This window comes from Musa acuminata, chromosome BXJ3-9, assembly GCF_036884655.1.
Source record: "Musa acuminata AAA Group cultivar baxijiao chromosome BXJ3-9, Cavendish_Baxijiao_AAA, whole genome shotgun sequence".
Lineage (NCBI taxonomy): Eukaryota > Viridiplantae > Streptophyta > Magnoliopsida > Zingiberales > Musaceae > Musa > Musa acuminata.
In genome coordinates, this window is record NC_088357.1 from 46,346,377 (window position 1) to 46,368,409 (window position 22,033).

Sequence of the window (22,033 nt, forward strand, 5' to 3'; positions counted from 1 at the left end):
GAATTGTCGAACGCCATCGACCTCAAAGTTTCCTGTTGGGTTGGGCTCATCGACAGATTTTTATTCTTAGCTTCACTTATATAATCTTTAGATTACTTGTTAACACAGGATTTTTTTTGTTTATTCACATAAAAGTTTTGTTATGTACTTCTTTGTGGTATTTGATATCGTCTTCCATTCGGATCAATGACAATAATATCTCCTTGCATAATATAAATTTTAAATATTTATAATAATATGTATATAAATGAGTCGAATTAAAATACTCTCTCAAGATATTAGATTTTCAATGATATTAGTGGAAAAATTTATCTCAAATGTAATCTTTTTAGTCAAATCGATAATCGAAACATATGAGACTTCATCAATCGATCGAGACGATACACATATTTGGTTCATTCTGTTCCGAGACATGTCTTCTTTCTTTCTCATTATACTAAGAGTGAGTAGACTTCAAAAACAAAAAAAAACAATCAAATCGAACGGTAGATGATTATAATTTCAATGAACTCGATAACATGTTGCCAATAAATACGATTCATCTTTTGAAATACCAATATTATTTTTATATTATATAAGACTACTTATATATTATAATTTCTAGATATAGGGACATTTTTGTTATCGATTGAGATACATAATAAGCATGATGAAAAGGTTATATCAAGTCATTATAAACATGATTACACCCTGTTGATGTTAAATATGCTTTTTAAGATTTGCATGACCATCTTAGATTATGCACCCTTGAATGTTGTTGTGATGATGAAGATTAAGGATCACTTGCTTTGAATCAAAAGAGAAGATGTAATACTAGTATTATTTTACTAGTATGAGAAAGAAAAGAATGAGAAAAATAAGAAGCATCTTAATATAAGATATAATAAAATCTCTTTCTCTCGTCATAATCTTAAGACACATAATATTTTTATAAAAATAAATCTTAATTCTCTAAATATCATTCTTCATATTTGAATTTCTAATATTAATCTATCAATAAATTTGAATCTAACTAAGATATTTTTCAAAATATACATGGATGGTAAAAATAGATGATGGGATTGGTTCCTATTACAAGATTTTGATGGAGAGATCGAATACGCTGAATCGAATCTCTGGTCTCTCTAATTGTTTTACGTATGTGAACATGGCAACATCAAATCAACTTGTTGCTGACAAAAGAATTGGCATATTAAATTGAAGGGGTACTGTCACGTCTCTACATGTCAAAGTTATGACGTCTAAGATAGTTACTCGGACAAGCGATACAAAAGCACGAAATTAATGCATTTCTTCCTTTTCAGCTCAATGAGATGAATGATGTGCCGATCAATCGTACAATTTCCAGTGTTTGCATTGTCATGTTTGAAAGAATCGCTCGATCTTATGTCTTTTGTCTTCGAGTTCTCTGATCATCTAATCTCATCTTATTTTTTTCTCTTAGATTAATTATATATTTTTTAAATAATTAATTATCTCTAATATCTTGATATTTATATTTTTAAAAATTATATTAAGATTTTTATGTTTACGAAAATAAAATATAATTTCTTTGCATGTGATCGATTGTACTGATGAAAATATTATAGAATTTATCATGAGTATTATTATAAGATTTATCACTGAACACATGTTGATTCTGTCTCATTTTAGTTTGTTACCGAGTACGCATAATATTTTCGCAAGTAAAATCGATAATGTGCAGACTTGTTTCACTCTGATTTATCACTAAGCATGTACATTATTTTCGATAAATAAAATTGATAGTATGCAGAGAAAAGAGATGTAACTTTTGAAAATGTAAAGATCAGAATATTAAATATAGTTAACTACATGAAGTAATCCATAATTAATTCTTTTTATCTTTTGCTTGTGCTTGCATAATTATTACATTAATTTCATGATGATTAATTATTAATATAAAAATAAATAAATAAGTATATAAAACTCTTATTAATTTGTTTGCATGCGGATAAGTTTTTATAAATTGCTGTTCAAAATCGAACTCACATCCATAATCAGAATTGCTATCGTCAATTTAAGCATGAAATAAATAATCAAAATTTTTGATCGGTTCAGAAAAGATTCCAAATTATATTAAACTCTAATATGCAGTAATTCAATCTATGATTGAATTAGACGTCGTAGCGCGATCGATATACTTTCTTTCTGCAACTGGGAAGTGCAAAGGAATGAGCAGCCCGAGAGGGAGTTGTTGGTAGCAAGGAAATCAAAACAGGAGGAGCTTCAAGAAACGAGGCTTTTGCCTGCTAACTCCAGGGAAGAGGAGGAGCGTCTCTGCTGCTGCTACTTCCCATGGGCGGCCGGCGACCACAGATCGGCACCGTTGCTCCTCGCCACGTGCTCGGTGCTCGCCACTGGGACCAGGCACAGCCCCCGGCTCCTCAGATCATTCTTCTCTCTCCCTTCCTTCATTTCCAAGATCACAGAACCGTCAGCAACTTAAACTCACAACGTATGTCAGAGATCACAGAGAGAGTGAGAGAGAGAGAGAGTGCGGGTGTGTGTGTGTGTGCATGCTTCGCGTTACATGCAGGTGAGCAGAGGACGGCAGGCGTTGCAGGTATGGAGAACTCAGAACCTGCAAGAATCGAACAAGCACAAGTTCAGAAGATGTGTCAGAGCGAGAATAAGAATAGAAAGAGGGAAGGTGTACAAGAAAACACACACACAACCTGGACTTGGTCGTGCAGGAATCGGATGTACCCCAGGGCTTCATGCAGAACCGAAGCCGTATCAGACTGCCATGTCCACGAAGTCAAATCAGATGAGGGACCTAATTAAGACCAGTGTACTTTGAAGAAGCCATCAATTAGGCTACCTTGCCGAATGGAGAGACCAGCTGCTGCAGTGCCATAATTCTTTCCCCTAACTTGTCTTTCCTCACCTGCTCTCCTCACAGAGACATGCGTTAATTGCCACATATATTGCTTCACAACCAAAGCAATATCAAGGGGATAAACGATTAGTATACCATGATCGTGCCTGGACAGGATGAGCCTGCTGTCTTGGGCTTCTTGGTAGTGTTGAATTTGGTGGCTGTCACACTTGTTGTTCTTCGCCCTCTTCCCACTTTCGTCTTGGTGATCGATAGAAAGGATGCATGTCACAGAACCATTTGTTATCCTTCCGATCATGATGTCAAGTATAAATAGGCAGAGGAAGTCAGGCTCACCTTATTTGGAGACTTGCAAGTACTGATGGTGGTGGAAGGTGGAGAAGAGGAGGGGGAAGACAGAGAAGAGTCAGTTGATATCTGAGGAACCCCATAAAGTACTGCAACAGCATCTTCCTCCTTCCCACCACACCATAGCATCTGTGCTGACGTTGAAGAGGAGTAGCAGGAGGAGGAGGAGGAGGGAGATGAGAGACAAGAGGGTGGAGAGAACAGATGATCCTTTCCCTCCTCTGAGCCCAGCATGTCCATGAAACTCTCCTTCTCCATCAACAGTCTTCAAGCTAACAAGAAGAAGAAGAAGAAGAAGAGGAAAAGCAAGGCAAAAAGAGCGAAGAGAGAAGAGCCAAAGCACAGTTCCCTATCGAGTCAATAGGCTGAAATGTTGTTGTTGTAAGGGGAAGAAAGTCTTCGGAAGAGAAAAGAGTAAAGGCTGGAAACCTTCTCCGTCTATTCTTGGCCTCTTCTACACCTTTTGACATCACCTCACCGCGGCCGGACGAATGGGCGACTGATATGGGCTGCATGCTTGCTTGCTTTTTGTTGCCTTCCTCGTGTTCTTTATGCGAGCTTTGGATGCTTTGTGTGCTCTTCTGTTCACTTCGGGCTTGCTGTCACCTCCCCCGACTTACTCAAAACCGCCACTCGAGACCGACGGAATTAATAGAAATCATGCTTCACTGTCTCCTCCCATCCTTCTCTCTCTTATTCTCTTATACTCTCTCTCTCTCTCTCTCTCTCTCTCTGTTGAGAGAGAGAGAGAGTAGAACAGTGAGCTATTACCTAATCCGAATCCAGATACAATTGCTGTAGGGCAAGCTTGTGATCTGGTGGTTGTGTGATGAAGGATTATATTATGTCTGCACAACTAAATCAAAGGACAATAATAGACTCCAACAACTTGAAGGAACTCTTTACTGTTGCCTTCACATCCTGGATGTTAGCACGGTATGCGAAAAGAATACTGATCTACCGAAAGGGAATACCTGTTTTTGCCGCTTGCCGACGACGTATATATATCAACGCAGAGAGAGAGAGAGAGAGAGAGAGAGAGAGAACCAACTAGGTGGCCAACAGCAAGTCATACTTCAGCTAACGTTCAACAACTACGAATAAGATGCTGTAGTTTGTAGATTATGTGTGGATTTCGCCGGATATTTGCTTCTTTGATGAGCCTGCGTTTCCTCCTTTCCTGATGTCGTGAAGGGGTGTAATCGGTGCATCCACTCTTTGTTCAGCACCACATTAGAGAGAGAGAGAGAGAGAGGGAGAGACGTGCACCGGTCAGCGGAGAGCGACGGTGAGAACGACGGACAGCGGCTGCGCGACTCACCGGCACGGCTGTCCCGCAGTCTCCTACGTGGGGCCCGGAGACGTCGCCGGGGGTGGTGGGTCCATCGTGTTCCCTGCTTTTTGTATCTCCGTGAAGACTAATCGAGGTGGGGATGGGACAGCTGAGATCTATGTGGTTGTAGCAGACATATTGTTCACGTCAGCGACAACCAAAAGATCTAAGTCCTAACCCTAGCATGATTTCATAAGCTTTCACTAAAAATCTTAATAATTAAAGATATTAATTTCATAGTGACTTATAAATCTTGCTCCATCATTCTTATCGAGGATGAATTTAATGTTCGAAACGATAAATTTTTGCACCTAAAATATTGATACGAGGATGCTTACCAAATTCATTTATCAAAAATTAATTATTTAAAGTCTCGTATCATAAAATTTGAAGATATCCTTTTCTCTCTCTCTCTCTCTCTCTCTCTCTCTCTCTCTCTCTCTCTCTCTCTCTCTATATATATATATATATATATATATATATATATATATATATATATATATATATATATATATATATATATATATCATGATATTGCTGAAACAGAACAATTCTCGTCCATGAAATCATCAGACGAATTAAATAAGAAAAATATCAAGAAAGAAACTTAAAATAAAAAATAGAAACTTAATGGAGGGTGGTTATAGGACCTTATCCATATGACTTATGATTATATGAGTTTATTTATTATCACATAAATTAAAATTGAGAGGATTGCATTTTAGTTAAGATAATGTATCTTCAATTATTTTGTAAAGTGGGGTGGGCCTTCGTCATTACTTCTGTCATTAATTTGCTTCTTGAATATTGTCGAGAAAAATTATCATCGATGTTCTAAGTAAATTTAACGTGATATAAACTCGAATGTGTAGGAATATCTAAAGTGGCTTTAAGGTGACTCTAAAGTGACTCCAAAGTGGCACCGAGATGGCTCCAATGTGAGGACATTGAGCTCCCGAAGTATCATTTGCACTAAGACAGATGTCGAAATTTTTTTTTGACCCTATTTGTCTGATGTTCAAGTTAGTCACTGAGGACCTAATGAGTATTGGTTTTTTCGAAAAAAAGTGCCTCTCGACGTAGTGTTAGGGATTATCTTTTATACCATGTCTTGGAGGGGATAACCAATAATTGCTATAATGTCCCCTTGGCATTTTGTTTACATGGGCAACACGAGAGGGATAGACCCGAATGACTTGCCTTAGACTTTTGTCCATATGGGCAAGCGGGGGTGACTTGGATTTTTTTTTCTTTCACAATAGTTTCCACGTGGTGCTTACACATCAGATGATGATTGATCGTTAATGTATTCCATATCATTTATCCTACCCCCTCCCCAAGGTGTGTTTCGGAGCTCTTCATAAGAGGGCTTGGACTGTGACGTTTCAATTCATTCGATAAGCCTATTACCAACATGGCCATTCGTGGTGGTGTCAAAAGGACACACGTTGGTCATAAGGATTTTCTTTAGTGTAGGTCAGGTTTCCTCGACTCACATGTCTTGAGCATATTTTCCCTTGCATCTCCGTCATGATAGATTTCTCTTGGCACGAGTTGAGTTTTCTAACTCATATGCTTTAGCCACATTTCGCCCTATGCTTCCGTAGTAGTTGATTAATCTCAACGCGAGTCGGGTTTTCTCAACTTATACACCTCGGACATATTTTACCCTACGACTCTACCGTGAAAGATTAATCTTGCAATGAGTCAAGTTTTCCCAACTCACACGATTTAGACAAATTTTGCTATACGCCTTTTGTCATTGTGGATTTCTCTTGGCGTGGGTCAGGTTTTCTCGACTAACACACCTCAGGCACATTTCGTCTTGCGTCTCTACCATGGAGGATTAATCTTAGCGCGAGTTGGGTTTTCTTAACTCACATGCCTCGGGCATATTTCATCTTGAGCCTCCACCATGGTCGATTAATCTTGGTGTGGGTCGGGTTTTTCTGACTCATTCTCAGGCACATTTCACCATATGTCTCCATCATGGCGTATTTCTCTTGGCGTGGGTCAGATTTTCCTGACTCATATACATTGGGTACATTTCTCTACGTCTTTGCCATGGCAGATTTCTTTTGGTGTGGGTTGAGTTTTCTCGATTCACATGCCTCAGGCACATTTCTCCCTGAACCTTCGCTATGATGGATTAATTTTGGCATGGGTCAAGTTTTCTCAATACACACCTCGGGCACATTTTGCCCTATACTTCCGTTGTAACGAATTAATCTTAGTGTGAGCACATGCCTTGGGCACATTTTGCTCGATGTCTCCACTGTAGCGGATTTCTTTTGGCACGAGTCGGGTTTTTAAGACTTACACACCTCGAGCACGTTTCGCCCTACTCTTTACCATGGTGGATTTCTCTTGGTGCGGGTCGGGTTTTCCTGACTCACATGTATAAGTTACATTTTATCCTATATCTCCGTCATGGCAGATACCAAGTTTACCTTCTATTATGACAGATTTTGGATTCTCCTTCTACCGTGGCAGATTTCAAGTCCTCCCTCCACTGTAGCGAGCTTTAAGTCCTCTTCGCCATTGCGGGTTTTGGATCCTCTTGCTATTGATGCCTCATGGGATTTGCCTCCAAATTAACACTTGTCCTAATAGTAGGAGGAGAGAGATTGACCTACTCCTTTTAAATACCCTCCCTTATAGGTCAAAATTAATTCTTGCATATGAGTCTCCAAAGACTTCATCCTTTAGAATCTCCCTAGAAGCTTTCAACCTCGACCTATTGGTGGCCAGAGGCCAGAGGATATATATATATATATACATATATTAGAAAGAAAAGATTTGAAGAATTTTATTAACCAAAGGAAATAAACCTATTAGCGCAAACCAAAAAATCTAAGAACCTCCCTAGAAGCTTTCATTCTCTAACTCTTTCCTTTTAATATATATATAATATATGTATAATATATGCATATATATATATATAATATACATATATACACATATATTAGAAAGAAAAGATTTGAAGAATTTTATTAACCAAAGGAAATAAACCTATTAGCGCAAACCAAAAAATCTAAGTTCGGGGAAAATAAATTTATGCAAAGTCCAAAAAGTTTAATAGCGCTAATATAATTGGCTAACCAATTAGCAATATGATTTTCTTCTCGAAATATATATATTATTTTATAATCATTCATAGCATATATCAACTTGAACATATCTCTAACATTATTTAAAATTCTCCAATGAGAAGGTGATTATTTACTAAGGATACCGACCATCATCTTGGAGTTTGATTCAATATGGACTTTATAACTAAAGACCGTTGAATTCTGGATTTTGATGATAAAATCAATTTATGAGTTTATTGGACTAATATGCTTTTCAAATAAGTAACATAAAAAATAATTCGATCATATATTTTGACCACCGAAGGGCCAACTATAGAGCAAGAGAGTCGGCCGTTGCATTTAAAAATTATCGTGTGAAAAATTGGACGTCGAGCCAAAGGATTCGTCAACGTGCCAAATATCAGACTTCATGCTTGGGTTCGGTATCATACCAAAGGGATCAGATATTTCGTCGGAAGATTAGATATCATGGAAAACTTAACATGCCGATAGAATGAGCAATATGCTAAAGAAAATGGTGATGTGTTGGAGGTTCAGACGAAGTATTGGAAGATTATATGATATGTCAAAAGAGCGTATAATGTGTCGAAAGCTTCGTAAATGTGTTAGATATGTGCTTTGTTTGTCAAAGTCTTGATCAAGGTTATTTGGGTCAATTTGAGTTGGTATTACATCAAAACAATGCCAATTTATTAAGAAAGTCATTGGGCTTGAAGCTAGGCCGAACTATGCCTATTAAAAGGCCAAACTGGTAGCCTAAAGCAAGCCTAGGTAGTGGTACAACTTGGCCCAAGCGATAGTACTACTTGAGTCAATTGATAAGTACTATTTATGCTTGTCAGCCTTTATTGCTCGAAATTCAAATTTTACAGTGATAGGACCATCGGAGTCCAAAATTACGATGTTAAAAGTTACGACGATGGTATTGTCTAGTGCCAACAATAGTACTACCCATACCCCGAAATTTTTAAGATTTGAAATTTTTTTTGCTCTATTCTTAAAACCTTTTGGAACCTATAAATACCCCACTTATGCTTAATTGATGAGTCATCAATTCTCAAGTTTGTAAAGTGTTATAGCTCTTTCTTTTAGCATTGTTTAAGTCTCTTCCTCCCTCTTGAGTGTTGTTATAATACTAAGTTATAGAAGGTGAGAGATCTCTTATAAAAGTGAGTGTGGATATTTTCTCCGAAGCCTGTAAAAAAAAAAAAAGTTGTAACAAAGGTAGTTGATCTTCGCCTGTTAGAAAGAAGATACGTAGTGAAAGCCAGTAGCCTTGAGAGAAGAGAAATCAAGAGTGGATGTAGGTTGGGAAGACTGAACTACTATAAATCAGTTTGCATTCCTCCTCGTCGTTGGCAATGTAGATGCCTTACCTGTCTCCTCTTTCTCCTCTAGCGCTAACACAGATGCAGAGCGGCATCGGAGGAGGTAGAGCGGTGCGACGCTAACATAGATGCCTCACTTGCCTCTTCTTTCTCCTCCAACATTGCACTACCCTACCTCACCTGCCCCCTCTTCCTCCTCCTTGTCGTCAGTGTTGCAAATGCCTCATTTGCCTCGTCTTCCTCCTTCGGTGCCGATACAGATGCAAAACAACTCTAGAGGAGGAATCATATGTAGTGGTGTGGCACCAATGCATATATCTCACCCCTTCTTTTTCTTCTCGTCGTCGATGTTCGGATCAACATTGGCAAGACCGATTACTATCACAATAGCCACCTACAACATCATCGTCTGTCACTTGAAATTATTATTTTATCCATCATTTCTATGTCATCATGCATGTGCTATTATGTACTGTATCTTCCGTCAATAAAACCAATGACATAATGATAAATAGGATTAAATATTTTATTTTTATAATTATAAAAAAAAATTAATATATATTTTTTAAATTTAAGGATCAAGATATTGAAGAGGTATACCTATAAAAAATATAAAAGATAAAACTCAATTAGCCAAGGCCTCAAACTTTCAAGCTTAACGAAGGCAGTCGTGAAGGTTTTTAAGTATCCTCTAGGAAACAACGTAAGGATGAATGGGTTTTGCGAAGCTGTGCTGGGATAGAGGACCGAGTCAAAAACAATACTCATTAAATTGTGGCAATAGGAAGCTGATGCAGTTCACAGTAAAGATCACACTATCTCCACTAAGGAGAAAATTCCATGTGGCAGTACTACCCATATTGGAATTGATCAAGTTCTATGTTTCACCACTCCAAATTACAAAACATAAAAATTGATTATACGAGTGAAAATGGGGAGCTCAGACTATGTTAGCAAGGGCTGCAAAAGAGCTCAAGGAATTCTTTCTCTAGTTCACAGTCAATAAATCACAACTTTTAGTTACCTTGGACATCATAAAGCAAATAAACAGATGCACCTTGAGCACCTCGATAAAGAAAAAAAGAGAACTGTTGAATGGCAACTTTACTCTGTTATTATTTGACATATACATATTTTTATAAATTTATAATCTAGTTGTTGGTGGCATAAAGAACGTTGGAGCATAGTTACCAGCGGGAGCGCTTTGCCTCTGAAGATCCTTCATAGTTTGGACTCAAAATCATCCATCAGAGACTCTTCTTTGATGAAGTAAATAAGCAAACCTGTAGGCGCTGTCAAGCAAGTGAATCACCTTCTCGTGGTACGGTTTCCACCTCGCTAGAGATTGTCAGAAGTTCCATCAGCTCTAGACGGTATTCGAGGCCTCTGATGTAGTGACCCAGCAGCATACACCTTATACACCACAACAAAACAGGGTTTAAAGATTCCTTTATAACTACAGTTGCAAATTACGACACAAATGTGATATGCCATTTGTACCAGAAGAGGAGACGTGCAAGATAATCCCTGGGGACTGATATAAGGGGCTGAAATTGTATCGAAGTGTTCTCTACTAGTTCAGCACAGTCATCTTTTCCAACACCTAAGGTTCCTCCTGTTGGATTTTCCATATGATGCGGGGGTTTTGAATGCACCTTTGGAGAAAGAGTTGCAAGGAGACCATGCACGACTGAGTGTATTGTTTCTTCCACACCAGGGCAAGTTGGTTCCGAAAGTTCTGCAACCTGCACAAGAAACCATGCAAACTGTACAAAGGTAGCCAAAAAAGTCATCGCCTACTGATTGATTCTACTGCAACTGATGTATGACGGTATGAAATTTTAAAGCATGGAAACACAGGTTTGGAACTGTATACCTAAGCTTCATAAGTAAGATTTATACATCTTTTTGCTTAATTTTATGTTACTCGATGTGTTACTTTTTACATTAATCAAAATTAAGTTATACATATAAGCTTGCCAGTCAATGACTCTAATCTGCATATCAACAGTTTTGTATGGTTCATGAATATATGCTATCACATGGAAAATAATCAGTGCACCAACAGTGAAAATTTTAGAAACATTATCAATATTTGTAATAGTAAAAATGGAAGCAACAAAGAGAATCACCAAATATTGGACAACATAAAACTCCATAATCCATATCACACAACAGTCATTTCTAGAACTGCAGGAACCCAAATATCATATAATTCAAATTCTTTACAAAATCTGTCAACTACTGTTGATGCGTATAAAAAATCGAGTAATATAGCTAAACTTTACAATTGAACTTTCAGATATTTGAGAGGGCAAGTCCTCGCATATTATGACCTGTATGATCAGAGTTCAAATCACAGAAACAATCTTCCCTATAGAAGCTGCATCGATTGAGCCTCCTAGACTCCACAATGATAATAGTAGGCTCATCCATTTGACTTCCCTTTTCTTTGACCTAGTCACAATATATTGTTAATAATTTATATAAAAAATTATTAACTGTTGTTCCTGTTTTATAGTTTACTAGTATCTCCAACTCTGACAGTTAATTGGCTCAATTGCAGTAAAGAACACTTTGTGCCACACTTTGTTTGGCATTAAATTAATGTATGTACTGAAATTATAGCTTTATGCTAGCAATACCTGTCATCCAAGTCTCTCAATGAAATTTCCATATGGGTGAAAGAAAGTTTGAGGATAAATTGGTAGCTGAAAATTACTTGCTAGCACAATCATTTGGGCAAGGCTACAAAGATAATAAATATACCAAATGCAGTGGCTAACCTTCTCAGGTTGCAATGATCTTAGATAATCCAACAAATCATTCTTTTCTTCTCCTACAAAATTTTGCATCTGTAGAGCAGTGTTCCTCCTTTTGATGTCGCAAAGCTCCTATCAGTCAAAAATAAAATTTGAACTACATTTACTAATGTTTCACTTCCATTAAAAGAGATCTGTCATGCCTTGCCAACAAAAGACAATTTAGTTTTCTCCATGACAAGTTCCAGAAAATATACAAGTCCCAACAAAATAGTTTAGTCATTTCATATATGTGGGCTTATACGTAATACCTTCTCTGCAGAATTTAAACGAGATTGCAGAGAGCAGATGTATTCTTGAACTTCAGGTGATAACTCCCCAAGGATGTCGATACCCGCATTTTCATGTGATGTCTCATCATTCTTTTCATGGTTGCAATAAGCATCATTTCTTCCAGGGGCACTGGATATTGTTGGAGAGCTACCAAACAACATTTCAGGACTATCATCTTCAACAGGATCCTTTTTTCCTTTTTCACTATGTTCATCATGGATATCTAGATTTCTTTCTAGGTATAGCCTATATTCAGCGCTGCGCAAAGTGTACCTGCGATGCAGTTATAGAACCTAAGATGATTAAGAACAACAATCAAATGATAAAGACACATTTAAGATATATACAATAAATCTAAAGAGTAGACATAAAACCAAACTCAGTAATTGACAGATTGACATACTTGTACAACTTGATAAAAAGAGAGAATCAAAGTTCAGTTTCAGATTGAGAAGCTTTAATAGCATATACTCCAGACACGACTTGAAAAAATAGGATGACATTTACACCTGAGACATTAGATTAAGTCAACATGAGCTGGTAACTACAAGGTGACCTTGCTACCAGCAACGGCGGACTGGTTTTTGCAAATACCAAAATCAAACTAAGAACAGGTGGATGCCAATTGCATACCTCTCCCATTCTTCAACAAAATGGAATAGGACATGGCATTTTATATTGCAGAGCTCCCAGGCAGTTTTATTGATTCAAAAAAATGAAGCTAATTATGCAGACATTTTGAACTAAAGATAGACACATTTGAAACGGTTATATATACTACTACAATTTCAACCCTGACTTTCAATACAAGTGCATAACCAAAGGTTACTGTCTATTATACAGCATACATGACAAAGTCAATAGTTATTTACTTAATGAACCTCAAAATGTCTGGCATATAAAGCATCCCAGATGAAATATTTGACATAATGGAAATAAATTAAAATATCTAATTGGGTCATTATGCATATTAAAAGACCAATTAAACAGTCTGCTTAATACATAAATGTACAAGGAACAGGCTATTAAACAAAGTAGTATAAAGACATTTCACTTTCCACAATAATCAATGATAGGATATGGCATACAATAGGAATAAAACAGTTTAAGTTGGATCTCGTTTCATGATATTAACATGACTTTAGAGGTGATATTCCACAATTATATGCTAATACATAATAAATAAAACAGAAACGAGAAGAACTGGCTCTGTAAAATAAAATATTTAGATGCCACTTAATATGCTTGATTGATGACATTACTGTGTGTAAGCATCTACACTAACCGTACTGAGACAACAAAGATGGACAAAAAATTTGTCTTTAAGTCAAGGAATTTACCAGTTAAGTATCCTTCAGTTGCAGCTCCTTTGTATCTAACCAGGTAGTTCCGTAATATAAAAACTGACTGGAACCTCTAATCCTACGAGTATGTCACTCTGTGATAAGGAAAAGAACCAGATGGTTGATCCCCTTCACATAACCCCAACATTTAATTCATCTTTTAAATAAGATTAAGCCATGGAAGGATTTTAAGGGCATCCTTTCAATAAGCAACATATAATCCCTCTCATCAATTATATTCAACTGATTTTATGCCTCAGTTTAGGCAAGGACTGCTAGAATCCCAATTCCATCCCTAAATGAACACTAGGATGATAAATATAGCCCATAGAATGATGATTTGAACAAACTAATTTGATTAGTATAACAGGTTCAATGTAACTAGTAAGCGCGATAGAGAACTAACCCATAAACCAAGGGAAAAAGAACCTGAAAACAACTCAATGACTAAAAAAATCCAGAATTGATCTTAAAAAATAATTGAACTCGTCCATGTTGCTGTCCAGATGAGATTTGATTGAATCATCTAGGTAGTTCAGTAGAAGTTTGTAGTCCATAGATTTATTGGAAGATCTATTGTTCATTCAACAGATATATTAAACCAAAGCAGAACTTATGGTAAACACTAGTTGAACATCATGGAACATCTTATCGTATTTCATGTGCCAACTTATTCTACAAGGAAGCAACCAATATCATTTGAAGGCCTGACAATCATGTAGTATTAATCAAGGTCCGTCATACCGTACTATACTGGAGTTTCGACCCGGGCTCGGTATGGTACGGTACCGGTGTACCGGGTGGTACACCAGGGTGTACCGAGTGGTACACCCTGGTGTACCGATACTGTAGCAGTGCTACAGTGTAGTACTGTAGCACTGTAGCGGTACAGGGCGGTCCGTGTACCGAGTACCTGGCGAACCGGTATGTACCGCCTGGTACGGCTGGTACACTTCGGTACGACAGACACTGGTATTAATTATAAATATTTTTTTCTTGAAACACATGCCTTTAACCATCAAAGTAATTCAGATAACTAAAAAGCTTGCAAAACATAGCAAGACAGGTACCATCTGATGAAAACGTAGTTGGGAATAGGAGTAATTTCTAAAGAGTTCAAGTTTGCATATAATGATATAGATCACTTTCAAGTAACAGAACTGTATACTGCTGGCTGGCAAAAAACTAAAAAGTACTGCAAGTTACAGTCTGCATAAATTTAGATTTTTATGTAAAATGCAACATGCATCTCTGTCGCACAAGTGTACCCTGTCTTCATGGACGAAATCAATAACTTGAAGAGTGGTTCCCATAAGGCTTCTACAAGGACATGAAACTGGTCAGAAGGAAGTAAACCTAGCATGCCAGAAATTGTCCTCTTCATTGCATCCACTGTTTTAGCCGGAACATCCTTCTGAATAAGGCTCACATCCAAAGGCTCTATCTCTTGGACCATGTTTAAGAGAATGGATTCCTGAAAGTCATGAGATTTAGAAAACAACAGTGCAAGTTTTCTAAAAAGTAAAATTTAGCCTGTGTGTAAAACAGTAAGAAAAACATAAAACTTATAATGACAGTACAATGATAAACAAAGCCACTAAATCAAGTTGTTAAAGATAAAAGATAACAGAAAGAAAAACATGAATCACAATCAGTGATTTAAAAAGGCGCTCGAGCGCTCACCTAAGCACTCGGCGAGACCCGAGCACCTCGTTTAATGGCCAGGCGGCACGCTTCAAAGAGGCGTCGCCTAGGCACTCACTCGGTTTAAACAAGGCAACCGAACCAGATTTTTAAGTCTTGTTCGACCGCATTTGTGTTAGTTGGTTCAATTGAACCGACTAACGCACGCATATCAACCTCCCCCTCGTCATGACTTCCCTAACCCTATGCGTGATTCCATCGCCGACGGTTTCGCTGCCTCTCTCTGCTGCTGCTGCCTCTCTCCGCTACTGCTGCCACTATCGCTGCTATTCGCTACCACTATCGCTGCCATTGCTCTCAATCAACAACCTCAGTCTCCTCCTCAATCCTCACATTGATCTCTACTCTTCTTATATCAGTATGTTGTTAATAATATATTAACAATATACTTTTAACAATATACTATTAACAGTATTTTTTATTTATTAGATTAATAATATATTATTTTAATTTTAATACTACTAATTTTTATTTATTTGAAATTATTGTTAGGATTTCAGGATAAATAGCAAGTGTTCAATGCAACTCAATAAATTCTTCATTGACATAAAAAAAAGATCCTGCATGGAAGTATAATTATCTAAAAGATCCTAATGCAGTTACTTATATCTTTTGTGATAAGACTATTAAAGGTATATTTTTTGTGCAAAACAACATATAGTAGGAAATTTCAAGAATGCAACAGTTTGCAAGAAGTATCCACCTGAGGTAAAAAAAGAGTTACTGGTTTGCATGAATGAAAGGAAGATGCAAGAGAATGTATCTCATGGGAATTTACCAGAGGATAATGTTGAACATATCAAGGATGAGAAGAAGGAGATTATTCTATGAGTGTCAACCCAAGTGGAAAAAAAGTACACGACAAAAAAGAAAAAGAAGCTATGGTTACTAAGAAGGGTAAAATGCGACCAATAGATCTATAGATGTTTCAAGGATCACAGAAGCAATAAGGGCATGCATGAGGCTCAAAATTAAGACAAACAAATATAAGTGATGCTTGTGATAAAGAGATAAGAGGAAGAACAATTCAGCATATTGCTCGCTTCTTCTATCAGGCTGGTCTTCCCCTTAGTACAACTCGTTTAGACAGCTTTAAAGAGATGATTAAAGCTATTGGAAGATATAGTGCGAAATTAAAACCTCCAACTTATTATGAGATGCGAGTTCCATTGTTAAGAAAAGAGTTAAAATATACAAATGACTTACTAAAGAATCATGGGTAACACATGATTGCTCTATTATGTCGAATGCTTGGACCGATAGGAGACGCAGGAGTGTAATTAATTTTATGATTAACTATTCTTTAAGGACCATGTTTGTGAAGTCAATAAATGCTTCATCTTTTGTGAAATCTGGAGATAAGATATATGATTTGCTTACCAAGTTCATGGAAGAAATTGTTGAACAAAATGTCATTCAAATTATAATCGATAATAAAAGCAACTATGTATTAGCTGGTAAGATTGATATTTTAAATTTTTAAATTTTTTTATTACTTTATCTTCAATTAAATGGAAAATGTATTAAATTCTTAAGTCTTATCATTTTTGTTATCATTTGTCTCAGGTCAATTCCTTGAAACAAAAAGACAAACACTTTATTGGACTCCATGTGTGGCACATTGTATTGATTTAATGTTAGAAGATATTGGAAAGATCCCTGACATCGAGAAAACTTTAGAAAAGGCAATCATTGTTGTTGGATTTCTCTATAATCATACTAGGGCTTTGAATATGATAAGAGAATTCACATGCAACAAAGAATTTATAAGATATAGTGTTACCCGATTTGCTACTTTATTTTTGACATTACAGAGCGTGCATCGTAAAAAGCATAACTTGAGAAACATGTTTACCTCTAAGAAATTGGTGACAAGCTGGGCAAAAGAAGCAAAAGGCAAGAGGGCTACTGATATCATCTTAATGTCATCCTTTTGGAATCATGTAGTTTATATATTAAAGGTAATGAGCCTTATTGTTTGAGTCATTCGATTGGTGGATAATGAAAATAAGCCTACAATGAGATATATTTATGAGGCTATGGATAGAACAAAAGAGACGATTTAAAGGTCTTTTAATGAAAATTAAAAAATATAAGAAAATTTTTACAATCATTGACGAAAGATGGAATTGTCAACTTCTCGTCCCTTACATGTAGTAGGATATTATTTGAATCCAGAATTCTTTTATAAGATCAAATCTGTTGGGTTTGATGCAGAAGTTCTGAATAGGTTATAATAATGCATTACAAGATTAGTTTCAAACCTTAAGGTGTAAGATAAGATTATTCATGAATTATCTCTATATAAAAATATCGATGGTATTTTTAGAATTTCAATGGCAGTTCGATCCAAGACAACTACATCATCAGGTATTAATAATTTGATATAATTAATTTAATCTATAGTATACTACTATGTTATTACTAATAATAACATAAATTTTGCAGCTAAATGATGGAGTCTAATTGAAAATTTCATCCCAAACCTGTAGCAATTTGCTATCAAAATACTTAGTTTGACATGTAGTGCTGCGAGTTGTGAGCGAAACTGAAGTGTCTTTAAGCATATAAAGATCATTTAATATTTTTATTTCAATTAATTTATTTTTTAGATAGATGTATTAATATATTTTAAAATTATATGACATGACAAATTCGCTCAAAGAAAAGAAATCGATTGGAACATCAACGATTACACGATCTTATTTATATCAAGTATAATCAAGCTTTGAAGGCTCATCATGATTTGCGAAATAGAATTGATTCAATCTCATCACAAGATATTGATGATTCAAATGAGTGATTGGTGGGAGAAATAGGTGCCAACTTATAAGATGCCGAAGACGAACTTGTATTTGAAAATGATAGATCGATATGAGAAGTTATGGCAAGAGTTTCAGGTGCTGGAGAATTACAAACATATACAAGACAGATGACAAGAAGAAAAATGAGTGCAAAAACATTAAGCACGACTCCTACTATTGTTGAAGACAAAGAGAATGAAACATATTTTGATAAAGAGGAATGACAAAAGAAAGAGGACAAACTCAATGAAGATGATTTGTATGAAAATGATGATACTGTTGATTATGATAAATGACTTTGATGTAAAACTTTATTGTTTTGAATTTTGATATTTTTGTTAATGTGACATTGTGACTTTGTACTTTATATTTTCTTAATTTAATAACATATTTATATTTAAATAATTATTTATTAATTATATTATATATTTTTATATTTTTATATTTTAAAGCACCTCGCTTCACTCGGGCGAGCACCTAGCACCTCGGACGTTTTGAGAACTTGATGCCTTTTAGCACATAACGCTTTTTAAATCGCTAATCACAAGTCTATCTTAAGTATCAGCTACAAACTATAAAAGAAAAATAAAACCTATCAGAAGGTGTTTTCTGAAAGCTATTTTACAATCAATAGCCAACTTTTTGGCTTTGAATGTAATTTTGATAAGATAGAGTATTTTTCAAATATTATAGAGTTAAACTGCAATGTAATTTATTCCAGAAAAATCAATAACAATGTTAGGCAAAGACATTGTGCAAGCTAATAAATATCTTTACCAAATCTCAACATAATTGACAAACTGATACTCTTGCCCTTCCCCTTTGAACACATCAAGAATCTTGTTCTAGACTCGTATCGTTTACTTTCTTTATATGCTGCCCCCCACTTCAATATTAAAATCTGGGTGCACTGTGCATACTGGTCTACGCAGGATGATACCTACTGATTCGATTATGAACTTATATCCGGACCATCAGTTTTTGCCTTCACCCTGCCATGCTATTGCTTCCGGCACCTCTTCATAAGGGTCATCGTGTCCTCCTCTTCATAAGGGCCACCGTGTCCTCCTTTTCGTAAGGGTCACCACCCCCTCTACCTCCAAGACACCTCTTTCCCCTCCACCAGTCCTCTTCTTCCTCTGCTAGTCCAAATAAAGGTATGTTGGAAAACTTTCGAACCTTCAAATTTTCAATCCACAATCAAATTGGACTGTTGAAAGACTTTGTTCTTCATTGACAGAGCTTTTAATGTGATAAACAACTTTGAGCTATTCTCATTTCTCATTTTGTCTCATTCTATTTCTATCTTAACATCAAACTCCAATATAACCGTTTCAGATAATTTGCCAGGCAATATCTGGTAAAGTTTCTAATACCCCCAGAACTACTTTTTCAATGGATTTTGATGCAATCACTCACTCCGAATGAGCTGGACAGCCTTTAGCTATGAAAGAGAAAAGAAGGCCTTGCAGTTACCTATTGCTACTAATTAGACTTGATGCTCCTCAAATCATCCTTGGCACTTTTCAGTTTATCTCAACCAGATTCATCACAGTGACATATCTCCTCCATAAGCCCTCTTTGGTATCGATCTAATGATTCTTTATATGTGACGATGATTCCAGTGAATTCGAAACGGCTGATCAATAATCTACCGTGTTCCACAAATTTAGGGACGTTCTTGAACCTTAATTCAATGAAAGAGTAGACAACATGAATCGCTCCAAATTCCCATCGAGACTACCGAAACCGATGTTCAACCACCTAATGGAAACCGATAATTACAAGAGGGAAAGGAAAACAAAACCTAACCTTGGATGAGAGGTTGTCGGATCTGCCGACGGAATCAAGCTCATCGAAGGAAGCCCCGGAGGAGGAGGAGGAGGAGGCGACGATGACGAGGGGGCGAGGCTTGGTGAGGCGCAGCCGAGGGAAGGGGAAGTGATGGAACTGCCGCCGGGCAACTACCGTTGACAGAGGCGGGGGAAGCGGCGGCGGAGAAGGGGGACGAGGCCGAGGGAAGAGCAGAGCCCGGGGGAGGAACGCGGCGACGGTCGGCATAACCTGCCCACCAGCACCCTCTCCCCAATCTCAATCGCTTCCTTCTTCAGTTTTCTCGCGTTCGAATTGGGTCGTTTTAGAGTTACCAATATTATTATTATATTGGTACGGAGCTCCGCTAGACGAATCGGGATTGGATGCTTTACTCGGTATCGGACTTGAACTGAAAGACTCATTTTAACCATCGGTGTGATTTCAATAGGATTCATCTCAACCGCCCACTTTTCTAAAGAAAACGTGGAAGGTTTAAATACGACATCTAGACTCATCTTTTTAAGTCAACTCAACATCTGATCCCGCACGAGTTCAGCCGCGAGCAAACCAGACCGCCACATTGGTGGGTGCTCCCTCTGCACTACCAAACCCTGAACGTTACCATCCACGTGACTGGAAATTTCCATGGGACCCACATGTAAGGCCACCTGGATCAAAACCCAAGGAAGGTAGAAACGTGAGTAGAAAATCTGCGGGTGAGTGAGTGCAACAGTTTGATTTGAATCGTTTTGCGTCTGCGGTGCACGCGAGTTTGGATGCATGTGCGGCGATACACATATCTGGAGAGGGAGCTGTTGTCCCCAATCAGTGATCACCGTTGTACTTGCGTCGAGTCCTCCAATTATCCATTGCCTTTCCTTATTATCTCATCATGTTTTGTTTGATTCCAAGGTAGCGATGGGAGCAACTTTTGGGGACGTTTGGTTGCGTGAAATTGAGAAGGCTAGCAAGTAATATAGTATAAATACTTGGAGATAATGCTTTGCAAATTTAAGGTGTAAAGAGAAAACTTAAATGGTCTAAATCGATTTTGTTAAGCCATATTACTAATTCAGATCCTCTTCAACGTCTATATATAGAGTGATATTGTGTTGAATGATGAAAAATTTTAATGCTTAAGTTAGTTTCTTTGTTTGAAGGATTTGACTGATGGATGCGAGTGTATTAGAATAATTCAGATGATAGAAAGTATATATGAGGAAACATTTTATAGTATATTTGAGATCGAAATTAAATATTTAAAATAGTTATACGTCACGCCAAAGGTAACTATTAATTAAATCAACTTTTAATTTAATGTGATTGACTCAATATAGTTGAGTTAATCTCCTGATAGGAACGATGGTGGTTAGACGTAGATGAATATGAGATATAAATTTGATCAATAAGTTTACTCGATATGTTACTTTTATAAGATAAGATACTTTAATTTTAGGTAATTATAAAAATAATATTTCGTTTTCATTTGATGATGATGGACTATCATGTTGGCATCCGATGTGATGAGAGTAGATTTATGATCGCAGATCAATTATATGGTGAGTCCAATTACAATGATATTTCATATAGTAATTGTTTTTATCATGAGGGACCCACAATTCATATCGTCTACCATTCATTTATTTGCCAATGAATGTGCCGATCAAAGCCTCTACTTTTTCTTGGATGTGAACCACTAGCTCTTGTGAATTGGATTTACCTAAAATTATAATCCCTTCCAATTTGGTAGCAATTCCAAGTTGGCAAAATGTTTTTTTTTTGGTCTACAAAACAAATTAAACTAATGGTTATTCATATTATTTTCATGTTTCTACCATGAACATTTTATCATTTATAAAATGAACGAATTCTATAATACAACTTTATTGTATTCTTAAGGCTCAACATTAATCATTGATTTAAAATAAGCTTTGCACAGATCATTTCTTACTTGATTATTATCAAGTTAGGATAATACCTTGAGCCTCGGAATTGGAATACGATGAGCTTTGGATTGATTACTATTAGGGACACGATGTACTCTTTTTTAAGAGTTTAGAATTTTTTTTTGATATTTTAGAACAAATGAGGAGTCAATGGTGGGAAGAGGTGAACAAATTTTATAGTACTACTGTTATGATGGTGATGAAATTAAAATAAGCGAATGGTTGGAATAAGAAGGAAATGATAAAAAGATAAAGTAAGATCTCTCACGCTCGACGACTCTCTTCTTATTTAAGCATCTCATCTAAAGTTCTTAGTAGTTATAAGAACACGAATCTTCATTCTTTTATTCATTTCGAAATACGAA

At 36.6% G+C, this 22,033-nt stretch overlaps 2 protein-coding genes across 5 annotated transcripts; both read right to left on the reverse strand.

The window, feature by feature from the left end:
• Window positions 1–2,074: 2,074 nt before the first annotated feature.
• On the reverse strand, window positions 2,075–3,910 carry LOC103999145 (transcription factor bHLH113). 3 transcript variants are annotated; one of them, XM_018831356.2, is made up of 7 exons: window positions 3,638–3,910; window positions 3,197–3,480; window positions 2,996–3,100; window positions 2,843–2,908; window positions 2,697–2,762; window positions 2,552–2,602; window positions 2,075–2,430 (listed from the first exon to the last, which is right to left on the reverse strand). In XM_018831356.2, the coding sequence occupies exons 2-7, from the start codon at window positions 3,464–3,466 to the stop codon at window positions 2,308–2,310; spliced, it is 681 nt and encodes a 226-aa protein (XP_018686901.2). In that variant the 5' UTR covers window positions 3,467–3,480; window positions 3,638–3,910; the 3' UTR covers window positions 2,075–2,307. The 3 variants fall into 3 exon arrangements, with proteins under 3 accessions (XP_018686901.2, XP_009419079.2, XP_018686902.2); XM_009420804.3 differs by lacking the exon at window positions 3,638–3,910 and having other exon boundaries at window positions 3,197–3,616; XM_018831357.2 differs by lacking the exons at window positions 2,552–2,602; window positions 3,638–3,910 and having other exon boundaries at window positions 3,197–3,618.
• Window positions 3,911–9,933: 6,023 nt separating this feature from the next.
• On the reverse strand, window positions 9,934–20,046 carry LOC135648680 (uncharacterized). Of its 2 annotated transcripts, none has more exons than XM_065166571.1 (6): window positions 19,720–20,045; window positions 14,668–14,873; window positions 12,035–12,329; window positions 11,748–11,855; window positions 10,462–10,706; window positions 9,934–10,374 (listed from the first exon to the last, which is right to left on the reverse strand). In XM_065166571.1, exons 1-6 carry the CDS (start codon window positions 19,966–19,968, stop codon window positions 10,257–10,259), a joined length of 1,221 nt encoding a protein of 406 aa, XP_065022643.1. In that variant the 5' UTR covers window positions 19,969–20,045; the 3' UTR covers window positions 9,934–10,256. The 2 variants fall into 2 exon arrangements, with proteins under 2 accessions (XP_065022643.1, XP_065022642.1); XM_065166570.1 differs by having other exon boundaries at window positions 10,051–10,374; window positions 10,462–10,727; window positions 19,720–20,046.
• Between the last annotated feature and the right edge of the window lie 1,987 nt (window positions 20,047–22,033).